Source organism: Arvicanthis niloticus, chromosome 18, assembly GCF_011762505.2.
Source record: "Arvicanthis niloticus isolate mArvNil1 chromosome 18, mArvNil1.pat.X, whole genome shotgun sequence".
Taxonomy (NCBI): Eukaryota; Metazoa; Chordata; class Mammalia; order Rodentia; family Muridae; genus Arvicanthis; species Arvicanthis niloticus.
The window spans coordinates 1580852-1603114 of NC_047675.1; the positions used below are offsets into that span (position 1 = coordinate 1580852).

At 41.1% G+C, this 22263-nt stretch overlaps 1 protein-coding gene across 6 annotated transcripts in view; it reads right to left on the bottom strand.

Moving 5' to 3' along the window:
* The window catches only part of Large1 (LARGE xylosyl- and glucuronyltransferase 1), a 425417-nt gene that overhangs the window by 287711 nt on the left and 115443 nt on the right, over positions 1-22263 (bottom strand). For all 6 annotated transcript variants that reach the window (XM_034522395.2, XM_034522396.2, XM_076915421.1 and 3 more), the window contains one exon: positions 19816-20003. In XM_034522395.2, coding sequence (XP_034378286.1) covers positions 19816-19921 — 106 coding nt within the window. In that variant the 5' untranslated portion in view covers positions 19922-20003. The remainder of the gene's footprint in view (positions 1-19815; positions 20004-22263) is intronic.

Sequence of the window (22263 nt, forward strand, 5' to 3'; positions counted from 1 at the left end):
AAAGGTTCTAGTTCAAGGAAAGAACATTTCTGACAGAATAGTCCCTAAGGGGGAAAAAGGGCAAAGACCTAAACAGTATTAAGAGCATAAAATACCTGCAACGTTAAAGACAATGGTAAACAAGGAACTGGCTAGATTCATAATCTAGGTCACAGTGAGAATTAAGGTCTATACCTACAGTCAGAAAAACCAACCAATGACACGGGGGAAAACTGCATAAAATATGACTATTATAATGTAAGAGGACCTGTCATAAACATACAGGGCCTCCAAACTAAGAAGAGGCATTAATATGATTCGATGGGAGGGTATGGTCTTGAGTGGGGAGGTGGGTAGGAGGCAATGTGGTTCCTTACAATAAAACTTGTATTTCAGATAATAAAATTGCATTCTTAGCACTAATGTCATTTTCAGGTAATTTAATGTCCCATGGATCTCTCAGAGTAAGAAGATTGCTAGTGGAATGCAAATTAAGCCAATTTAAAGAGAAAGAGCCTTTTCTCCAAGCCAGGTGTATTCACAGGCTGACAGAGCCAAGAGATTGATCCTCCAGGGGTAATATAAGAATGAAGAGGAGTTCAGAAAGATGCTTCTCTTAATAGTTTAGTAATGAAAGATTAATATTTACTCCAGAGGGAATATGGGAGTGAAGGATTATTAGATGCTCCTCTGGGTAGTTTGGAGATGAAAGCTGCTGGGCAGAGGGACAGTGGCTGGTGGAAATAAACTCAGGAAAATCACTGTAGCACTCAACTGTAAAGCTAGCCAGGCACCAGGAAACTCAGATGACCCCTACAGGGAAGAAAGTTAAGTAGGTAGAGGAGAAGGTTCACTTCAAGGAGTACCTGGCAACACTACCTTGTCCTAGGGTGTAGTGGAAATTAGGGACCAACTGAGTTCCTCAGTTTCCCTGAGTCAGATCCTGTTTATTCCTGATGACACATTGGGCACAGTTATCCAGAGCATCTTGCATTCTGAAAAGGGTTTAGTTTTACCAACAAATTATCCAAGAAATCCTAGGTACCATGACCAAAGCATGACCAAAGGAAAGTGAAGACAGAATGAGTCTCCTTTCCTAGAAAGCTATGGAACCTAAGCAGAGCTTCTTGAGTTCCTCAGACTTCAACTTTAGCATCTAACAAATGTGGCAGGGGCATGTATGTTCCTGGCAACTTTCTAGGAAAGTTAAATGGAAGTATTGTCTAATGTGCTGTGCAGGATCAAGCTTAACATCTATTCACACTCCATGGATGATGAACTATTGCTGACAGTAGGTTCAAACAAGTAGTACTAATGTGAAACAGATACCATGTTTTGAGGCTATTTTTCCATCTTAATTTACTAGCTACTCTCCAAGCCTCCCTGCCTCCTGATGCTCTGCATCTAACTTGACTGTCTATAAACAAACATGTTTATAGATAGTCATGGACACAGTGTATGAAAAGAGCCCCCAGAACCTGGGTGCTTCTGCAAGGGAGAAGCAAGATTTCATGCACTAAGGAGCCTCACTCCCTTCCGCTTGTGGTCCTGTCCTGTCTAGGACACACAGTGACAGAAGACAATGAAGGCAGAAGTTTTTGTTGAAGAAACCTGTCCCTCACCCTTTCCTCTCTTGACTCTCACGGATCCTGAGTGCAGGAAAGATTCCACTAAGTAAGAGAAGTAAATGCTCTGTAGGTATCCATAGAAGTAGATCCCTAAGCTTCCCACAGACATGGGTGCAGCAGCCTGGAGTCCCACACAGGCAGCAGGGGGAGGGTGAGAATAGAAACTAATTAAGCTCTTCCCTGGGCCTGATGAAGAAGAATGTATCTTCCCCAATGAGATGAGGCAGCTTAATTACTGCTATTAATACCGAATCTCTGAAAGCCAAAGATGGAGGCATGCAGGGAGGTGGGGGATGAGATGAGAGAATCTTGAGAGTCTAAGTACAGAAGCAGACAGGAATATTCGGAAATACTTAAGATACGGGATTTCTCGGAGGCTCAGAGATCAATACAGGAGGCTGCTTGCTGCAGTCACTGAACGCAGCAGGTTTTCGATTTTGCCTTTTAGTTTCTAGTAAGATCACCTCAGCCTGGTTAATTAACCATGTTGGTCTCTACAGCCACACCTGCTATTATTCAAGGATCTCAGCAAACAGGCCCCCCATCATACCCTTTTCATTATAACCAGTGGCAGACCTCTGGGATGCCTCCTCTGCCTAGACTATTCTATACCATATGTGAACACTCTACCCATGACATAACTTCCTCCTCCTTCCTTTGAAGTCTCTAGATTGCTATGTGTTCCTCCTCTTGGTCCCCAAACACTTACATTAGAGGGGGCATTTTAGATTGTAATTGTGAGTCTCTTGTAGAGACTGCTGCTCTCAGCTTTAGGTCTATCACCCCTTGATTCCCTTATCCATTCACCAATCTTCAATCCTCAACCAGGTTCCTCCACAGACCCATTAAACTCAGAATGAGCAAGTGGATAGTCACTATTATCACTTAAGACCAACAAGAGGACAGTTTCTGTGAGGTCAAGAGCCATGGCTTAATCTTAACTGGTTTTCTCACACTCTATTCCACTATCAAGCATAAACAGTGCTTAATTAACAATTATACAATGATCATGGAGAACAAAAATAGGGGTAGGAGTACCCAAAGGAAACCATAACATCCAAGAATGTGCAAACTTGTCAGGGTAATGGTGAAGGCCCTAATCATAGGTCTTAGTGATATTAAAGTATCAGAATCTTTCTCAAAGAACTCACACTGAAGAAATACAAAAACAAAAAAGTTTCAGACTAGGATGAACTTAGTTGGTCGAACACTTGCCTAGCTTGCATCAAACCCTGGGTTCTATTCTAAGAACTGAATAAAACCAGTCGTGGCAGCGTGGTGGTATGTTTATGCAATGCAAGCATTTGGAAGGTAGAGACAGGCAGATCAGGAATTCTAAGTCATCATTTGCTACATAAAAGATTCAAAGCTAGCAGGCGCTCAGGGCTAGAGAAATGGTTGAGGAGATAAGAGCACTGGCTCTTCTTCTAAAGGATCTGGGCTCAATTTTCAGTGCCTATGTAATGGTTCACAAGTATTTGTAATCCCAGTTGCAGGAAATCTGACTTCTTTCCTTGTTTCTATGGGTACCAGAGACCAGACACACATGTACTCCATATACATCACATGCAAGCAATATATCCATACACATAAAATAATTCATAAACAATTTATGTCACCCACATACCACACTAATGTCCTCATTAATTCGACATCTATATGAACCTTTATCTGGAATGGACTCAAGGTTCCAACTACCCTGAAGCTAGCCAAGCTTCAGCTTGCTCCCATGTTACATGGAATTAACAGGTGAAAAAAGTACAAAGGTGAAAATGACCAGGCAGTTTGGAGTTCATACGAGAAAATAGGCATCATCATAATAGACATTCATATGTTTCCATTCCCAAAAGCCTGACAGTCCTCATCAATGAGCAGCAGAGTGTGGACACCAAGTGTCCACAGATCACTTTCTAGTCTTCTTCCTGCCAGTGTTGTTTTGCTCCTGTCATTTAAAGTAGCAACAGGATTTCTCCTGGGTTCTCCTTTCAAGGCTGAGATAGATGATCAACTTCTCTGTGCAGTCCTTTTCTGTCTTCCAGCCATGCAAAATCCCACCACTCCATCCTGTGTTTTCATGGCAGAATCAGTTCACTGTCACTTCTGGATCTCTATGTCATCTGCAGTCAATTACAGTATCTTGCTCATGTGTTTCCTGATGACTCACAGGAAGCTCATCACAGGGAAGGAATCACACATAGGCTACTATATTATGGAAAGGGGCACAAGAGCAGTTAGTCACAAGCAGGGCAGGAAGGGGCAGGCTTTATAGTGGAAAGAGCTCAGACTCTAGGTCAGATATGCCCACTGGCTACAACCTAGGCCTAGTTCAACCAACACCCAGTACTACATCTACAACAGGGTTGTTGTTTGGGGGGTGCTGATGATAGTGCCTGCCTAAGCAATACACAATGCAATCACTCAGAAAGGCATATGTGACAGAGAACCACCAATGGGTCAATTTTCATTATACAACAGTAAAGATAGGAAGAAAGTATGGGCTCAAAAGTTACAAGCCCCCAGATATTTCACCTACAAGGAATCAACTAAAGCAACAAAGCAAGTCTCTTTCTGATTATCACCTGCCAAAAAAAAGCATCTGGAAAGAAAGACAGGCTATCTAGGGCAAAGGCTGGACCAGAAGGGAAAAAAAGATGCCTTCCTATTCATCAAAGAGCCCTTGGAGCAGGTATATCCATGAGGAGAGCCTGGGAGAGTGAATCACAACATGGAGATGCTTATTATCCCCTATGTCATGCCACTCACCTCTGAGTGTTTATCCAAAACATAAAATAAAGCTGTGGGGGAGATGCCTGTGTCTTGAGACTCTCTCTTTATTAGCTTCCTCTAAACAGGCTCCCATGTGCACCCGCTACCCAGTTATTTCAGAACTGAAAAATCTGAACAATGTAGGAATCCAACTACCCACACAGTGCTCTGTGTGGGTCACACATCCACATGGCCATAGCCTTCTGGCTAACATCAATCACTGCCTGACTACTTGGAAAGTTGGGAAAGGAAAGGTTAACATCATTCTTCAAAGTCTCTGTCTCTCTCCAAACCCTGATCCTACTCATTGATGGAGAAGGTTACATGCCATGCAATTCCAATATGTAAGTTTGAAAACTTGCAGGTTGAAAATACCACAGCACTCCCGAAGAACTTTTGATTAGTACACTTCCCATTCAAGGTGGCATACAGGGAAATAGCTAATTATTCCAACCTCTATAGCTAACAAAGCAAGTGGGAGAGATCTTACATCAAAGAGAGGTGAGGTCTAGAATCTAGCCCATTTAGGAAGTGAAATAACCCAAGACAGACCGTAGTAGACACAGCGGCCCTGTTTAAATCTTAGCACCCTATTCTCTAGCTCTCAGACTTGAACCAGCTATTGCTTCCATTTCCCTGTCTGCTAAATAAAAATGTGTCTGGGCCTTACAGGGCAACCCTGAGAAACAAAGTGGAGGCAAACCAAGGACTTGCAGCTTGATGCTCTGTGGATAAATTTGGTGATATTGTATGTGTATGTGTGTGTCTGTGTGTACGTGTTTATGAGTTTGCTGCTGTGAATGCAGGTACACATGTGCATGAGGTCAGAGGTCATTACTAGATATTCCTCAGTCACTATCTTTCATTGAACCTGGAGCTTACCAATTTGGCTAGACTGGTCACTTGGCCAGTAAGGTGCAGGAATCAACCTATCTCTACCTCCATCCCCAGCACAAGGGTAGCAGATACACATGTCTAAACCTGGCTCTTCACTTGAGTTAGGTGCTGGGGATTATAACGTACTTTCTCATGCTTCCATGGTAAGCGCTGTACCAACTAAGCCACGTCCCTAATGCTGATGATACCATTTTTATTTCTGAAACTCTGCCATCTATTCAATTTCAATTCCAGGCACTGAGTCAGAAAAAGGACCTCAAAATGACTGAGGAAAGTAGGCAGAGTTGGTCTTATACAGTTACGGCTTCCTTGTCTACAAATTTAACTAAGCAAAACCTTTAAAAAAAATACTGAAAAAAAATTGCTTTGTACAAAAATGCACAAATTTTATTTTCTCATCATTCTTCCCTAAATAGCACCATTAATTTTAATATTTACCTTATATTAGACACTATTTATTATAAATCATTAGGAAATTATTTAAATATTATGGTGGGACAAATGTAGGTTATAGCAAATACCATGCCATTTCATGTAAGGAATGAATTAGCAGTAGAAGAGGAGGAGCCACTAAGGAATCAATACCATGAGTGACCACCAAGGGACAGTGGACTCAAGGGTAAATAACGGCCATGGCTCACATTAAGAAAACATGTCACCTGAGATTTTCAAAGGCTCTGAAGAGAGCCCTTAAGAATTATATAAAGTAAATCATTAACAGAAAAGTACAAAGCATTTACAGGCAGAAGAGTCTGGGTGAAGACCAAGGTTTTACAGGCAGAAGTGAAGTAGACTAAGGTATCTAGGGTGAGGCAAACAGGCTGACTTTTTTTTTTTTTTTTTTTTTTTTGATCAGTGCTGACATCTTTTGGCTGATCAGAATAGCATCCAAATCCAGGAGACTGGGATAGGGAGGGTAATCACAATAAGCCACCCAAAAGCATATTCACCAATTGGCCAGAAAACAAGGATAACAGAGCACTTGATTTGTCCTTGGTGCCCAGGATGGGTGGAAGTAAACACAATAGGCACATGTCCCAGGATATTCTTATCCAGGAAATGTATGAGCCAGAGATCTCGATGACCTCTTTACAGGGCAGGCCTGGCTCAGGCTCTTAGCTATACACAGCAGAAGCCAAGGACCAGCTGCAAAGAAGTTTTGTGTAGTGAGGCAAGGACAAGGAGGACACAGCCAGACACAAGGTCTCAGTCCAGCTCTGCATGTAGCCTTCCATTACCTGACATACCATTCACTCTTTAACCTCTTCTCATTAGCCACCAGCCCTCCCACAGGGGAACAAACACTGCTATTCCTTCCAGCTGGATGGTTGGCTTCCCATTTCTATCTGGTTCTTCTTACATGACACCTGCCCATCCTATTAAAGCAGTACTGCCCAATCTTATGCTTGACCAGGCCCTTCACCATGCCACTGGTCCTTCATCTTACCACCATGGTACAGATATCATTGTTGTCTAATTCAGCACACCAGGAATATGTCCATGCCTCATTGTGGGGAAGGTGGGCCATGCCACCAGGGAGAAGAGCTGGTAAGATTGAGTGAGTTTAGACAGACCCGGGAAATCTCAGAAACTTGAGATTGGCAGGAGTCTAGCCACTCCCTACCCATTTCTGTACCTCCTCTGGAACATGTAACCATGACATCCCAGTGAGAAGACTATGGCAGTCAGTCACATAGGGAAAACACATGGGAGTCCTTCCCCATGCAAATAGAGCATCACTACATCTCAATCTGAGCCAATAAGAAACATGTGCCCTAAATCACACCCTACTCTTCAATGTTTATATAGTCCCTATCCACATGGGATAATGCCCAAAAGTTATTTCACTGAGGATAGTCTGAGAGTGGCTGTTTTACTGAACTGTAACACTTGGGGAAGAGTTCTCTCTCCCAAGCCATTCATTGCTGGACCTTGGACTCACCTGGCTGACCAGGCTCATGCCCCTGCCACCAGTGCCACTGGCATTGCCCTGGTAGGGAAAACCTCAGCTACCTGTCCTACACAAGCTGTCCAAACCTCCTTGCCTCTCTTTTGAGAGCTGTATAACTTTTGGCACTCCCATCTAGACACTAGCCCTGGGGCGCCTATTCATTCCAGTTCTGCTATGTCCTCTTTGCAGACAGCAGACAACAAACACCTCATCTCTCTGCATCCACCGGTAGATAAGTTTCATTAGAAATAGGGACATTCTGGGGTATGAAGGCTGTAGCACCAGGTCCTACTGTGATGCCTGACTATACTTGTTAAATAAAGAACCTGGGGAGAGCCACTTCATAGTTCTGAAGCTTAGGAGCTGCATCAGAAATGGTTATTCTCCATCCCTAATGGATGGCAAGGAGTGTCCTTCCATATGTACAGGGAAGCACATATTCAACAGCATATCACAATATGAGCACAATGGTACCAACAAGGCCAGCAAAATGCTTCCATCACATCAAACTCTAACTACCATGACTGGCTGTGTTCCATTCATAGAAAATTCAGATTCCTATGAAATGGGGCCAGCAGTGCCCTCTACAGAAGCCAAAGAGCAGAAGAGCCATGATCACAAGGCCACAGTCTTCAAAAAGACATCTGGTATCCCCAAGATTCTTATCTCTAACTTATACTTCATTGACTAGTTAAGGCAGTTTTGCTTGAGAGCATGGGCAGAATGTTCAAAGGAACCACAAGACCTGAAATGATTCTGGGACAATTCTCTGTGAGGCACGGGGACTCTTTTGTTTCATGTCAAGCAGTAACCAGTACTCTTGGTTTATGAGGTGGAGATTAGCCTAAGATAGGCTAAGATAGGACACACAGCATTTCAAGGGCAACACTGGGACTAGAACCAGATATGTCAACCCAGTCAAAGCCTGAACAGACTTTTTGTCATTCTCTAAAGTTCTCACACACCCGGTCGCTTAAGTAGAGAAATTTACTTTTCTCCAAACATGGCCACTTGGCCCACAACTGGCTGAAGGAACATAGATGACAACAGGTACAGCGTCTCAGGTCCTCTCCAACCCTTTTCAAGGGAGTGCTAACAGGATGTGGAAATATACATGGATGAGAATGAATGAAGGAGACATCGAACCTAGTTCTGCCTTATTTATTACTGAATGTTAAAGAACTGGCAGAGACAACAGTGATGACAGGCTACAACCAGGTCACAAGAAAGCTCATGCAGCTTGGTAAGCACAAAGGCCCACATGGGCTATTTACTCGCATGCAAAACAAAAGCTTATTGGACTAGGCAGGTTAATATAATATAAACGAAAGGCCATTATTAAAAGATCTGAAAAAAATGCTGGTACCCACTATAAAACTGTATACCTTATGCTAACTTACCTAAACTGTACACTGGCCAATCTGGACTCTATTCCTGAACGCAAAACAAATTACATGTTAGAAATTGCAAACAATAACATTTACTCTATTGCATGTTTGCACACAAACACAGGTGTACATGTACATACATACACACACATACAAACACACACATACAAGAGAGTGAGCGTGTAAGGAAGAGGGAAAGGGAGAGGGAGATCGAGATCTATGCATGCCATTTCTAGTTACCATTCACCTTGTTATCCTTTCCAATATACTTTAAAAACTATTTTTCCTATCCTAGTCTTCAGGGTAAACTCCTTCCCCTCCTGTCAACCTCCTCCCCAGTACCATGGTAGTACATTACATTGGACTATACTTTCTCACCTTCCACAAAAGCTAAAGAAGGAAAAAGAAAACTGAAGTTTGTCAAATGCCCACTGTTGCATAGCTGGTGGATTATAGAAGTGTCACATACAACTGTATGGCCACAGAGATGAGCAGCTTGTGCACAGTCACTCCAAGAAAGGAAAAAAATCACTAATCCAAACTCAGGTCTAGTTGCCCTTCTGAACCACATTTACCTCAACCATTTAAAAGCCCTTGTGGGGTTTTCAAAGGTCTTATCTGTCTAGTTTGCTGGCCTAATTCCTAATGTCTTTTTCTGCTCTTAATTGTATGAGTCAACAGCTGAAACAAAATGCAAATTTCATTAAAGGAATAATTGAATTTTTGTTCTGTTGGCTTATAATAACTTGCTAGCCATAGAACGTGGTTTGCACTCACACCCAAAATAACGCCCTATCACATGCCGTGTTTGTCTTGTCCTTGTCTGAAACTTGACAATAATGACTTTGAAATGACATATCGCAGTTGCTTCTATGTGTCAAGCTCTTCAGAGACTGTAGCATACAGGACCTTTTTAGACAAGGTCAAAGTCCTCTCTACTCACTAGTGGGTAGACTTGATCAAACATTTCAACAGCCCTGAGCCTCGGTATCTTCATCTACAAAGTATAAAGTTCATTGAGGAATAAATGAGATACTTCCTGGAATGCCTATAGGCCAGAACCAGATAAAGAGTAGACCAAAAGTTTCAAGCTCAGAGCCTAACAAGGTCAACAAGAGGTATAACCAGATACCAATGATCATTTACCTGAATTCTGCTGCACATAAAACAAGAGTCACTCTACAGTAAGAATGAGCTTTCTTTCCCAGGCAAATATGTTTACTGATTTATGCAGCTAGCAATATGCATTAGCAAATACAGTTTAATGCTGATGTCAGGCAATACCATTGTTCTACTACTAAGGGAAAGGATACAATTGCTGGTAGGAATACTGGTCTCATTTCAAATTAATAAGAACCCCCATTCAGAAACAAGGTTTTAGAAACAAATTGCAGATCTGTAAGTCAAATCTGTAATCAAATCCTCAGAATGGTAGTAATGCATGTCAAGAAGGGATAGAGGAGGCATGGTTAGAGCAGAAGTGTTCAATACGAGTCTCCAAAGAAAAGTTCCACACTTAAGGAGCATTAAATTTCAAAATTAAACAGTGACACAGATTCATAAATTCCAACAGTCAAAAAAATCTTTCTCATCTTGAAGAATGAAAATTGTATAAAATCTCTTAAATCCAACTATGTACTTAACTATCTCAACTCTCTCTGTTTCTCTCTCTCTCTCTCTCTCTCTCTCTCTCTCTCTCTCTCTCTCTCTCTCTCGTGTGTGTGTGTGTGTGTGTGTGTGTGTGTGTGTGTGAATGGAGCTAATCCATGCACATATCTCTGTGGAAGTCAGAGTCCAATTTCCTTATGCTTTCCTCAAGTTTCTTCCAGCTATTGGGACAGCATCTCTCACTGGCAGGAAGTTAGCCAATACCTGCTCAGGGAGCTCTGCCTACTTCTGACTCCCATGTTAGCATGACTGAATTATAAACTTGCACCTCTAACCAGTGTTTTATGTGCATTCTGGTGATGAAAACTTGGATCATCAAACACTTGTGAAAGAAGTGTCTGATTCACATGTTTTTAAAATAAACAAAAAACATACACGGCAAAATGATTACATCAAGTGAAAAGTATTTAGTAAATTATCCCAAAGTGATACACCTGTATAGTTAATATACTGGAACTATCTATACAACAGTCAAGTTTAAAGCTATTGTATTTTTTTTCCTATACATGCATATACAGTCAAATATAACCAAGACTTCTGATTAATGAATGGGTATTATATACAATGTGTATACTAAGAGCCAAAGAATGATTCATATCCTTGGTAGGGCAAATCAAAGAAGGTCATACTGTATCACACTTCAAAACTGATGATATCTAGTGAAACAGTATATCAACATGTAGCCCTGACTGGCCTGGAACTCAGAAAGATCCACCTGTCTCTGCCACATGAGTCCTGAGAACTTATGGTATACTGATAGTATGGCCTATTTAATATTTTCAAGTGGTTTGTGGAAGTAATTAAAATCATAAATAAGGCAGACACTATAGTCATAGAAACAAGGCTTTCTAATATCATTGGGGTACAAGGATCTTTCAGGAAATATAGTAAATACTCAAGGTCATTTTCTCTACAGTATAGCAGGGCTAATGTCATTTTAAGATCAAAACTTGGTACAAAAAAAGCAGAGATCACCTCAGCAACCATCTCATAACCCATAAAATGGTGGGACTCAACAATTGTTCACGAGATTCTTCCTTAGATTACGGTACCTGCAAGTTCACTATGCATACTACAGCCTGGGCGCTGCTTAATACCATTCATATATTTCCAAACTCTTTGGAAGATTTTGCTTAATCTCAGCACTAATTCCTATTGTCTACTAGCTAAGAAAGCTCTTCATTTTTGACTTAGCAAAAATTACCAATGTACCTTTTATATTACACTTTTCATTTCACTTTGCATTTGACATCCTATTTTCATATAACCCATAATACTCTTAAGAAGTGATGCATTTGAGCCATTAGTGGGAAGGTCCAAATGGGTTTTGCTGCTATCAACGCTGCCACAGAGACTAGCCCCAGGGAAGAGTAAAGTCATGTCTGTACAGTCTAGACTCAGAAAAGGCTGGCAGGATCCCTGGGTTGAGGGATGAGCCCTGCACATCAAACTGAGTAATAAGGCCCAGTTGGGCAAGCTCTCGTCTACACTCTATGCCCCCTATCCCACAGCCTATGTGTTCCAACTTTACAATTCTTAGTTCTCATTGCAACTCTGCAAAATAGTCAGATGTCAGGACCCTTTGCCCTTCTGTTGAAATTTACTGGGATAGCTGCCAAACACATTCAGTTGGTAGGCTTTTGCTTCAATAAGAATAAAAGGAGCAGTCAACAGAGGATTTAGGAATGCAAAGTATGAGCACAAGCTGAAATCAGCTCAGAAATAAATGTAACTAAACAAGTTCAAGACACTGCTTATAAATGAACTGGACCTTGTATGCTCTTGAGGCATCTGCCTTCAAGCAACACCCACAACTCTCCCTTGTCCTGACTCTCTGGTCAAGGGAAGCATTTGCACTGAGCTTGTTACAGGTTATCACAGGCATCATAATGAATGCCTAAAAGTCTCTTTCTTCCATATGGTATCAGCTCACCAAGAGCTAAGCATCTGCCTCTGGGGTGAAGAAAAGAAAACCACAACTGCAAATAAAATCCACCAGGCCCATGAGAAAGGTGGATCTGGAGGAAAGTAGCAGGATGGTCTCAATTAAAATGAATGTGTGCTTGGGCATTACTGACGCGAGTCTAAGAGTCGGCATCACCATACTGAAAGAAACGCTGTAGAGCTGTGCCATGGGATCTCAGAATCACAGGTGTTCACAGCACCAGGAACCAGGAGCTCCTATCCGTTTCCCCAGGCAGGAGAATTATACACAAGATCCATCTTAATTCCAGGGAGGACGGTCAGGGGTTCAATGGCATCCTTGAATCAATTGCAAATTTATGGTTAGCCTCAGATATATGAGATTGCTTCAAAAAAAAATGAAAAATGAAAAAGAAATAATGTAGTAAATGTGTGGAAAGAAGAATCCTTCTAAATAATTATTAAGGCTTCATAAAGAGTTAACATTGGGCTGGGCACAGGTACTAAGTCAAACAGGCCTTTCCTACAAGGAACTCAAAAAACACACAATGGTTGAGATCTCAGAGAAGCAAATCCTACTTGCTATATGCTGATCACAGTATCTCCACATGATTCAGACATCCGGGAAAAATGACAACAAACATGGACATTGAAGGCGCAGTTTGAGAAGATGCCTATGAGCAAAGAGTTACATACAAGACAGAAAGAACACAGTGAAACTTAATAAACAAAGTAGTTTTCCCAAGGAGCTCAATGAGGCAGCAGAACCCCCAGTGAACACAAAAATGGTATATTTCAGGGGAAGGGAAGAGATACCAAAAATATCAGGATCACTGTAAGGATCAGAAGTTCGACCAGAAAACAGTGGGGAAATCTACTGGCACTCAGGGCTAGAGGAGGGCGGGTGTATTCACCCCTCTGCTTATTAAACACATGAACATCAACACTAAACTTGAAGACCAACTCCTTTCCAGACACTGTAATAGATGCTACACATCAGCAATACAGTTACTTGATGGCAAGAAGGAAAACAAGAAGCTATGAGTAAGGACAGGAAGCAGAGCAAGGAAGGGGAACATACAGCCCAATAGAAGGTCATGAGTCCCGAGACTGATATCCAAAGATATTAGTCAGATAGACTAAAAGGAAAAGAGAGGATGACAAAACCAAGTGTCTCTGAATGAAGAACAGAGCCTACAGACAACAAACACAAGCCAGGCTCTGAAAGGAACCTGGGTGGCCATAAAGAAAATGGGAAGATACCAGGAGATAGGCCAGGAAAAAGTGCAAACAGCAGAATGGAGCACTGGGTAGCTCTGATACTCTCTGGAAGGAAACAAGAAACAAAAAGGAAAACAGACAGGCAACAAAAATCACATCTGCAAGAGGCTAAACCCAGGGTGTGACATCTGATGGATAGAGGGTATGCGTGGGAGGGACAGTGACTAGGCCACAGTCAAGACAGACAAGAGCTGGAGATGCTAGCTCCCGAGATAGAGAAAGAAATGAAGATTAGCAGTGTAAGTAAGAGGCTGAGTTAAAGGACACTATACCTGCTGCAACAGACAGCTTGTATCATGCAGAGATGACTTGACTATTGCTGGCCACTCAGATTTCTCTGGACTTTAGAGATCTTAATGTCAGATGAATATCACCCTAGATGATCACCATTATCTTACAACAATGAAATTCTGCTTTCACATCTCTCCTAGGGGCATCTCACATCCTTCCGAGACAGCTCATTACAATCATGCACAGAGCAATCTTCATTATGAGGGTCTTGACATCTGACTTCTGGCCATGTCCCTGGAAAAAGTTAGGGGCTACTAGAGCTGTCCTTATTTTGTGCACCAGTGACAGCTCTGCTGAATATGATCCGGGCACACTGAGCCTCTGTGTCTCCAGGGTAAACATCCCAAACTCCTTCCACTGCTCGTATATAATCAACCTGAGCTGAGAATGTCTTTCACTTATGTCTTTCTAAGCATGCATGCTGACTTGTCTATAGACTATTCTTACAGTGCAAAGCCTAGAAATAAATGCCACAGGCCACTAGTGCTTGGAAAGTATAGGCCCATAGTCTTCTTCACTCTGCTAGATATTTTTGCTGCTGTGCTCATGTCACTTAGCACCCAATGAATGCAGTTTGTAAGTCAGAGATTCAAGTTTATTATTAAATAATATGCTGACAAGTACAGCACCCACACCAAAACTAAATTATTACTTTTATTCTCCCATTTCTTAAAATTTCCTAAACAGTCTTGAAGATCATTATGTTAAGAAATCTAGGAACTTCATCAGTTATGGCTTGACCAGGTATTTGATGCTTCCAATGGGTCTTTAAGCTGATATCAAATTATAATTACAAAGAGCTACAAGCTCCCCACAACTTAGATCTCCTCTTTGCCATAAGGGGATGCTTTCCTTACCATTATGTGACCAGAAAAAATATATTATATAGTTGAAGTGCCAAATTAATTTTTAAATTTTATTTATTTAGTTATTTGTTTAATGTATGAGCACTCTGCTGCAATATACACCCAATTTCTGAAGAGTACCTATGATGCCCTTATAGATGGTCATAATACACCATTTGGTTGCTGGGAATTGAACTCAGAACCTCTGGACGAGCAGCCAGTATTCTTAACCTCTGAGCCATTTCAACAACCCCATCAACTGCCAAAATTCTTCTCTAGCCTTTGACTATATTGACTGGATTTTTTTGTGTTGTGGTTTATCAGGAGCCATAATGGGACAAGCTAATAACTAGCAGATAATCATCCTGAAAAGGCCTGCCTTGGATTATTATATAATCAGAGACAGGTGTGCCCTTCTTCAGCAAGGCTGTAAGGGATTCGTTTTTTAGGAAAGATTCCTGCTATTAATATGCTTTTCCTATTACTATTAAGCATATATAACAATCACTAAACAATAGCACACCCCTTTGGAGCAGATCTCTGCAGATCCACGAAGATGCACTGTCTTGCAGTGATGCTATATAGACACATAGATGACTTCTTAAGTCATAATGATGATCCCATAAGAATTCCTAAAATTAGATCAGTGATTATTAAGCTCTTTTATAATGAGACTGCTATTAGGTCCTTTTCTGATAGTCAAAACTGTGATGAGAACTCTGCCAGTCTCCCATGTATCACCAGTTACTTGTTCTTAGATAGTAACCAGACTTTCTCCTACTCAGAGCACATTCCAAGAGGTTGTAAAACAATTAACCAAAGGTCATTAAAAAGGAACTAATGATTTATTACAGGTGCTGGGACAGAAGATAAAATACTGCCTGGGTTTATCTATACAAAACGTCACTAATAACTTAGTTATAGCTTTAAACCTTCAGTGAACCTGTGGAGCTAGACAGGTGATGGATGTTTAGCCAGGTAATTACTCGTAATGGATATGCATGTAAACATTCTTTGTTGTAAACTTTGCTGTAATTTTAATTTATGCTTTGAATTTTGGTGTGAACTTCTGATGAACTTTGTAACATGTGATCATGTATTCTGCAAGATGTATAAGTACTGAGGACAAAGAGATGAGAGGCAGATAGAATAGAGAGAATAGAAATTTTCCCCTTTCCCCAGATAGAGTAGAATTTCCCCTTTCCCTGCTTGGGGTCTTTCTGCTTTTCCCCTTAGATAGCTTTCATGGGAAACTTTTAACAACTTAGTAATAAATGCTATAATCACATCTCTAAGTATCTTTTCTTCCTGGGACCTCTGACTAGCAGGATGAAAGTTAGAGCCCAGCAGTTCTTGTTCAGAAAGAACAAAGGCCACATTACCTAATCCTTAGCTGTTAGGCTCCAGGTGTTAATCACCTAAGCCAGTAGTCTCTTACCCTGAGAAGGAGCAAGAAATTTTTAGGACTTCTTAGAAGTTATCATCAGCTTTTCAGTACAGGTCAGAGAGCCAGAAAGCCCTGAGACTCTCAGACTTTAAAGCCATCACCAGAGTCCTACTCTGTGCACCCACCATTCCCTCTCCAGGGCTGGGAGGCTCCCGGCAGTGGTTTAAAGCAAAGTAGGTAATCCAGTGAGAGGCAATGCTCTGGAATTAGGAGGAAGATAAAGAGTCCTTAGGAAGAGCTATCTGCAGAGAAGCCAATGCAGAGATCCAAAGGAATGGAGAAAGACCTAGTCACCAAAGTTATCTGAGCAGCCTGACCTAACCCTGCCCGCAGCCTAGAAGGTCATTAACTCAGTATTAACCACTTATATTAGTACTTTCCTTGTTGTTGTGGCCAATATGTGACAAGAACAAGCTAAGGAAGGAAAAGCTTAGCATGGATCACTTTACCTAGTTCTTCATGGCATGGCGGCAGAAGTTAAGGAATCTGGTCACACTGAATAACACCAAGTAGAGACATAAATGCTGGTGCTAAGCTTGCTTTCTCCTTCATTTATCCCAAGGTCCTGAGTTGGACCCACATTAAGGGTGGATGGGTCTTCCTAGGAGCCCTCACTGACCTGTCTAGAGGTTCGTCCCCTAGGTGAATCTTGATCTTGTCAAGTTGGTAATAACTAAACCACCTCATTACTAAATTCTTTTTTCCAAAATCAGTTCAGACCGATTTATGCCATTGGGCATAAATCAAAATTCTATAGATGTATTTCCCAGTGTTAGACCTTGCATGTTATAGTACAAACTTGAAAAGAAAGGGATTCAATAGGATAAGTGAATGTCAATTAAGGCCCAGACTCATGGGTGGTAAAGGTAGTGACAGCAAGTGACTATTGAGTGTTCAGCATTAAATAGGACATCCATACCATCCCCCACATTTCTTAAGGAATGTCACAGAAGAGCAATTAGAAAGAACATAACAGATGAAGAATAGAGGGAAGGACCATGAACAACAATCTTATGGGCATGGCATGGCCACGAAACTCATGAACTGATAACAGCTACAACTGCCAACACAGAGTTTACACAAGACTATACAAGTAAATCATTCATAGTTGAGGGAGGGGCTCATGGGACCACCACAGACTGCAGCTAATGACAGATGAAAGCTACTCTATAGAGGAGATGAGATCATTTTTATCACTGAAGCAGCCTCTGGTGAGTTATGCTCTGGTGGACAGCTTTGCACCCAGCCATGTTCATGACAGCCCAGGACATAGACGTAACCTGGACAACACAGGAGGGTGGAAGAACAAACGTGTCTAGGATAAATTATACAAAAGCATAAAACTGTCAAAGAATACATTTTTAAAAATTGAAACAAAATTCTACAACCGCACTGTATAAAGATCATATGGTATCTAGTACAATTCCTTGCTAAACCCCAAAGCCCCAGTCTACAGTACAGTAACAAAATAAAGCTTTAAGCTCTTGAAGCTAAGCTGGTCTCCATCCAGATTGGCTTAGAGGTGTTGAGCAGGTCAATAAAGCTTTTATGCTGCATGCATCCCACCTTTAGAACAGGAATATTCACCGCACTACAAGCAATTCAAAATAAGATTCTGTAAAATGTATGCCACACAGAAATGGTAACAATACCAGTTGTTTATATGGTCAATGTCATCATTGCCTTGTTAACACTGTTATGCTAATTTAAAAAAAACTTTTGCTCAATCTTTTTAAAATTTTAAAATTCCATACATATATACATATATACATACATATATATACATATATACGTACATATATATACATATACATATACATATTATACATTGATCACCCCAACTCTCTTTTTCATCCTTTCCCAAATAATTATGCTATTATTACTGGCACTTTTCCTGTATGTGCAAAGGCCTGTTTTCCCTTTTATTATTCTTTTTCTTCCCTGTGCTGTGCCATGTTGCATTCTGTTCTGTTCTGCTCTGCTGTGGTTTGTGGTATGCTTTGGTTTTATAAAGTTATCATGTTAAGCCATGGTAGGCTGGAACTCCAAAGTCTTTCTTTTGATTTCTACTCAGGATCCAGAGTACTGGGGCTTTAGGCACAGCTGCCATGTCCAGCCATGTTTTCACTTGGAGAAGTGAACTAGCGCTAGGTGGCTTTGTTTCTATTACAGGCCCCATCTCATGTTAATTTGAGATGAGAAAACTTCTCCTGGCTTCGCCAGAATCACCATCAACTCACCAATTTCCCTGTGCAGAAAGGAATCTCTCACTGCCAGAGCACAGTTTAACCTATTTAGCTGTTTAAATGAAATCTCTGACCAGTCTAGGGATGTGGCTAAGAAGAAGGAGAGAGTAACAGGGGTGTGAGACACTGTGCTTCTACCACGGGATAGGCAACTAGAATCACCTCCATTTTGAGGTTCAGGGCCCAAGTTTGGTTCCCAACACCCACATTAGGCAGCTCACAACATCTGTAACTCTAGCTGCCAGGTATCTGACACTGCTGGCCTCTGAGCATTCATGTGCTCTCATGTACACATACTCATATGCAGACAAATACACACCTACTATACATACTAAAAATAACGAAATAATTCTTTAAATAAAGAACAATCACCCCTGTTCAGCAAGTGCATAGCTCTGTCATATTTATATTCAACCTTACTAACACAAACTCCAAATGTGGACCCAAGTGCCTAATTAAAACGTAGTTTTAAGGTGTCAATAAAACTATGCACAAAGAAGCATAATTTTTCAGTAGCAGCTTTGTTGAGACATATTGTTATGTAAGGTTTTTTTTTTCCTAATTTAAGTGTGGGGCAAATTTTAAAAGGAAGTCTATACATCTATACCACCATTGCCTCTATTCCTGAAGCTGAGACACAATCACCAACAATCAAGACACTACACTACATTCAAAATGTATGGTTGAAAAAATAATGAGTCTTGTATTTCCTGTTCATTTCTGGATAGTGGTAGCAATGATCATTTGCTTTTAATTGTTCAGGGAAGGCATACACTACCATCTCTATCACAGCACACATACATACCACTGTGATGATGATTTGTTAACCTGTCTGTCTCCCCCATGAGACAGTGTACGTCTCCATCTGTTACCTTTGGATTCTCAGCACTGGGTTTACTAAGGATGTCACCAGCAAGAAAACATTTGATGTGTGAACAAACAAATGACTATGTGGATCAATAAATGAAATATCTAGCTTCAGGAAAGTCAAAACACTCACCAAGGTTCAACCTTCTCCCTGTGTTTACACAGGGGCCATATGACCAAACAGGCTGTGGACATGTGTCTACCTATTCCCTGCCACTGAAGAAATTTATATTTTAGTTTTAGTCTAGTTTTTTATTTCACTCCTCACCTTGCCGACTTGCACTAACTGGGATGCGAAAAGTCATTTCTCGGGGCTGGAGAGATGGCTCAGCGGTTAAGAGCACTGACTGCTCTTCCAGAGGTCCTGAGTTCAATTCCCAGCAACCACATGGTGGCTCACAGCCATCTATAATGAGATCTGATGCCCTCTTCTGGTGTGTCTGAGGACAGCTACAGTGGGCTTATATACATAAAATAAATACATAAATCTTTAAAAAAAAAAAAAAAGTCATTTCTCATGACAAACATTAATTCAGTATTTTACCCAAGGAACACTAGGGCTTCCAGGCTCTTTCTAAGCCTCTAAAACAGCCTGTGGTCCCTTACCCTCCCCCATTTCTTTTCACCTTTGTTCTTACCCTCAAAGCTCCCAGCAAACAAGTAAATCCAGGTGATGGCTGGTATGCAGAGTAGAGTCAAAGAGGCAGCCAAGAATTTCCGTCTCCCTCTGCAGATGCCCAGCATCCTCTCAGAAGTACCAATCTCTAATTCCAATGGGGTGTCTCTGTGCAGAGCATGAAGTCCTCAGCATCCCTCATAATACCTTCTGGAAGGAAAAACAAAGAAAAAGAGCTATATCCCAAGTAATGAGCAAGCGGATGGGGGTGGGGCAGGAGACTGACCCATACACACTTAAAGGGGCATTTAGCTAGCATGTATTATACTAACCGAGCATGCTATCAAAACTAGGACATAAACTGACTTCAAAGAATACAAAGACTAATTAAACAACATGATTCCACCAAAATTTGAGAATTGACATTTATATGACAACTGATAAGCTATGTACAGTCTACATGACAGGTGGTTCCTGTGCTCCTCACAGAGAGAATCATGAAAGGCACCTGAGGCAGAATGAAGACCACACTTAAAGCAGGGAAACTTAGTTAGGTCACAACATAACCTGTTGAAACTGTACTAAGGTCAGCTAAGAACTTAAAATGATCTCAGTTGGAACTGTCTGCATAATCCCCTATTGTCACAGGTACATAAAAAATAGAAACTGTCTTGAGAATGGACAAGAACTAACCAGCTTGGACTGGGAAAAAAAATGATCCTTAAATTACGGAAAAATGACAGCAATGGTTTAAAAGAAAAGAATGTTGATGAGGATGGAGTAGAGAGCCCATGATATTAAGATATTAAACATGCATGCACACTCATACACACACACACACACACACACACACACACACACACACAGAGTCTCTCTCATCTTGCTACCTGCTGATCCTGCTGTAGAACTCTTAGCTACCTCTCCACCACTCTGTCTGCCTGAGTGCTGCCTGAGTGCTGCCATTATGAGAATAATGGACTAAACCTCTAAACAGTAAATCATCCCAAATTAAATGCTTTCCATTACAAAAGTTGTTGTGGTGATGGTGTTGCTTAACAAAAATAGGACACTGACTATGATAGAAGTTGGTACCAAGGACTGAGATATTTCTATGATGGGCCTGACTATGCTTTTTGTAGTCAGGAAAGTAGGCTTTGGGGCTTTAGATTAGGAAAGTAGTTAAATGCTTTCAACTGGGTTTAATGGGCCATACTGGCAGAAGAAGAGAAGACAGTGATGCTGAGAGTGACTTGAATTGTGGGGGTCTAGTTCAAAAGGTTTCAAGGGAGAAGAATATTAGTACATAACCTAGAAACCATTCTTGTGATATTTTGGTAAAGGATGTGGCTGCTCTTGTCCATAAAACAAAACAAAACAAAACCTGTGTTTCTGTGTGTGTGTGTGTGTGTGTGTGTGTGTGTGTGTGTGTGTGTGTATGTATGTATGTATGTATGTATGTTTTCTTTTTCGTTTGCCTGAGGCTAAGTTGAAAAGTTTTGGATTAGTAGCTATGGCAGAGATGAATTTCAAACAGCGTCATATTGACTGTCATGTCATTATTGGCTATGCTTTTGCAAATCTATAATGAAAACGAGCAAGCTGATCAAGGAAAAACACAAAATGTACAGTTTGAGGAGAAAAGGAGCACCAGGAAAAATTTGTTTTAAAAGGCTGATGTTAAATAGAATAAAGGAAGTGGTGACCTCAGGGCAAGACCCCTTTCAACTAAGCTTTCAACTTGGGTAAAGAAATTAAAGAAAAAAATTTAGGGTTTGATGTGTTGGCACAGGTCTTTTATCCCAGCACTCAGGAGGCAGAGGCAGGTAGATCTCTGAGCTGGAGGCTAATGTAGTCTACACAGAAAGTTCCAAGACAGCCATCTCCTCCTGGCTTTAGCTTATGTCAAGCTGACATAAACCTTGCCAGCACAATACCAGTGCACTCAAGCAGCAATATATGATACTTGCTGAACACATAAATGAATGTGCCCTCCAACACACATCTTGTACTTAGTCTAGGATTCTTTAAATGTCTCTTTTTAAGCATAAGCCTGCTAACCAGGTTTGTAGTATAAGAAACAAAATTTGCACAGTTTTTCAAGAAGGCCCTCCCAGCATTGATACACCCTTCAGAAACCCTCCATTGCATGAGAGGTCAGTAGCAAAGTTTATTTTGGTAATTTTCTTTCGTTCTTGGCCTTCAGGAAAGAACACGAGTGCCTCATAATTCACATTAAGTCTGGATCATGTGCACATTACAGCCTATAGCAACTCCTCCTGCAGACAGTCCTCAGCTTAAGTGTACATCCAATATGCCTAGTATAAACCACTATATCTGGGTTTCTATTCTTTGTGTTGTAAAGGCCATTCAGGGCTCTGTTTCCCCAGATTAGTTTGCCTTGATCTAGCTCTCAAATCTAGATCTCTGGCTATGTGGAAACATGCTTTTTTGCTTCAGAACCACTGTGATA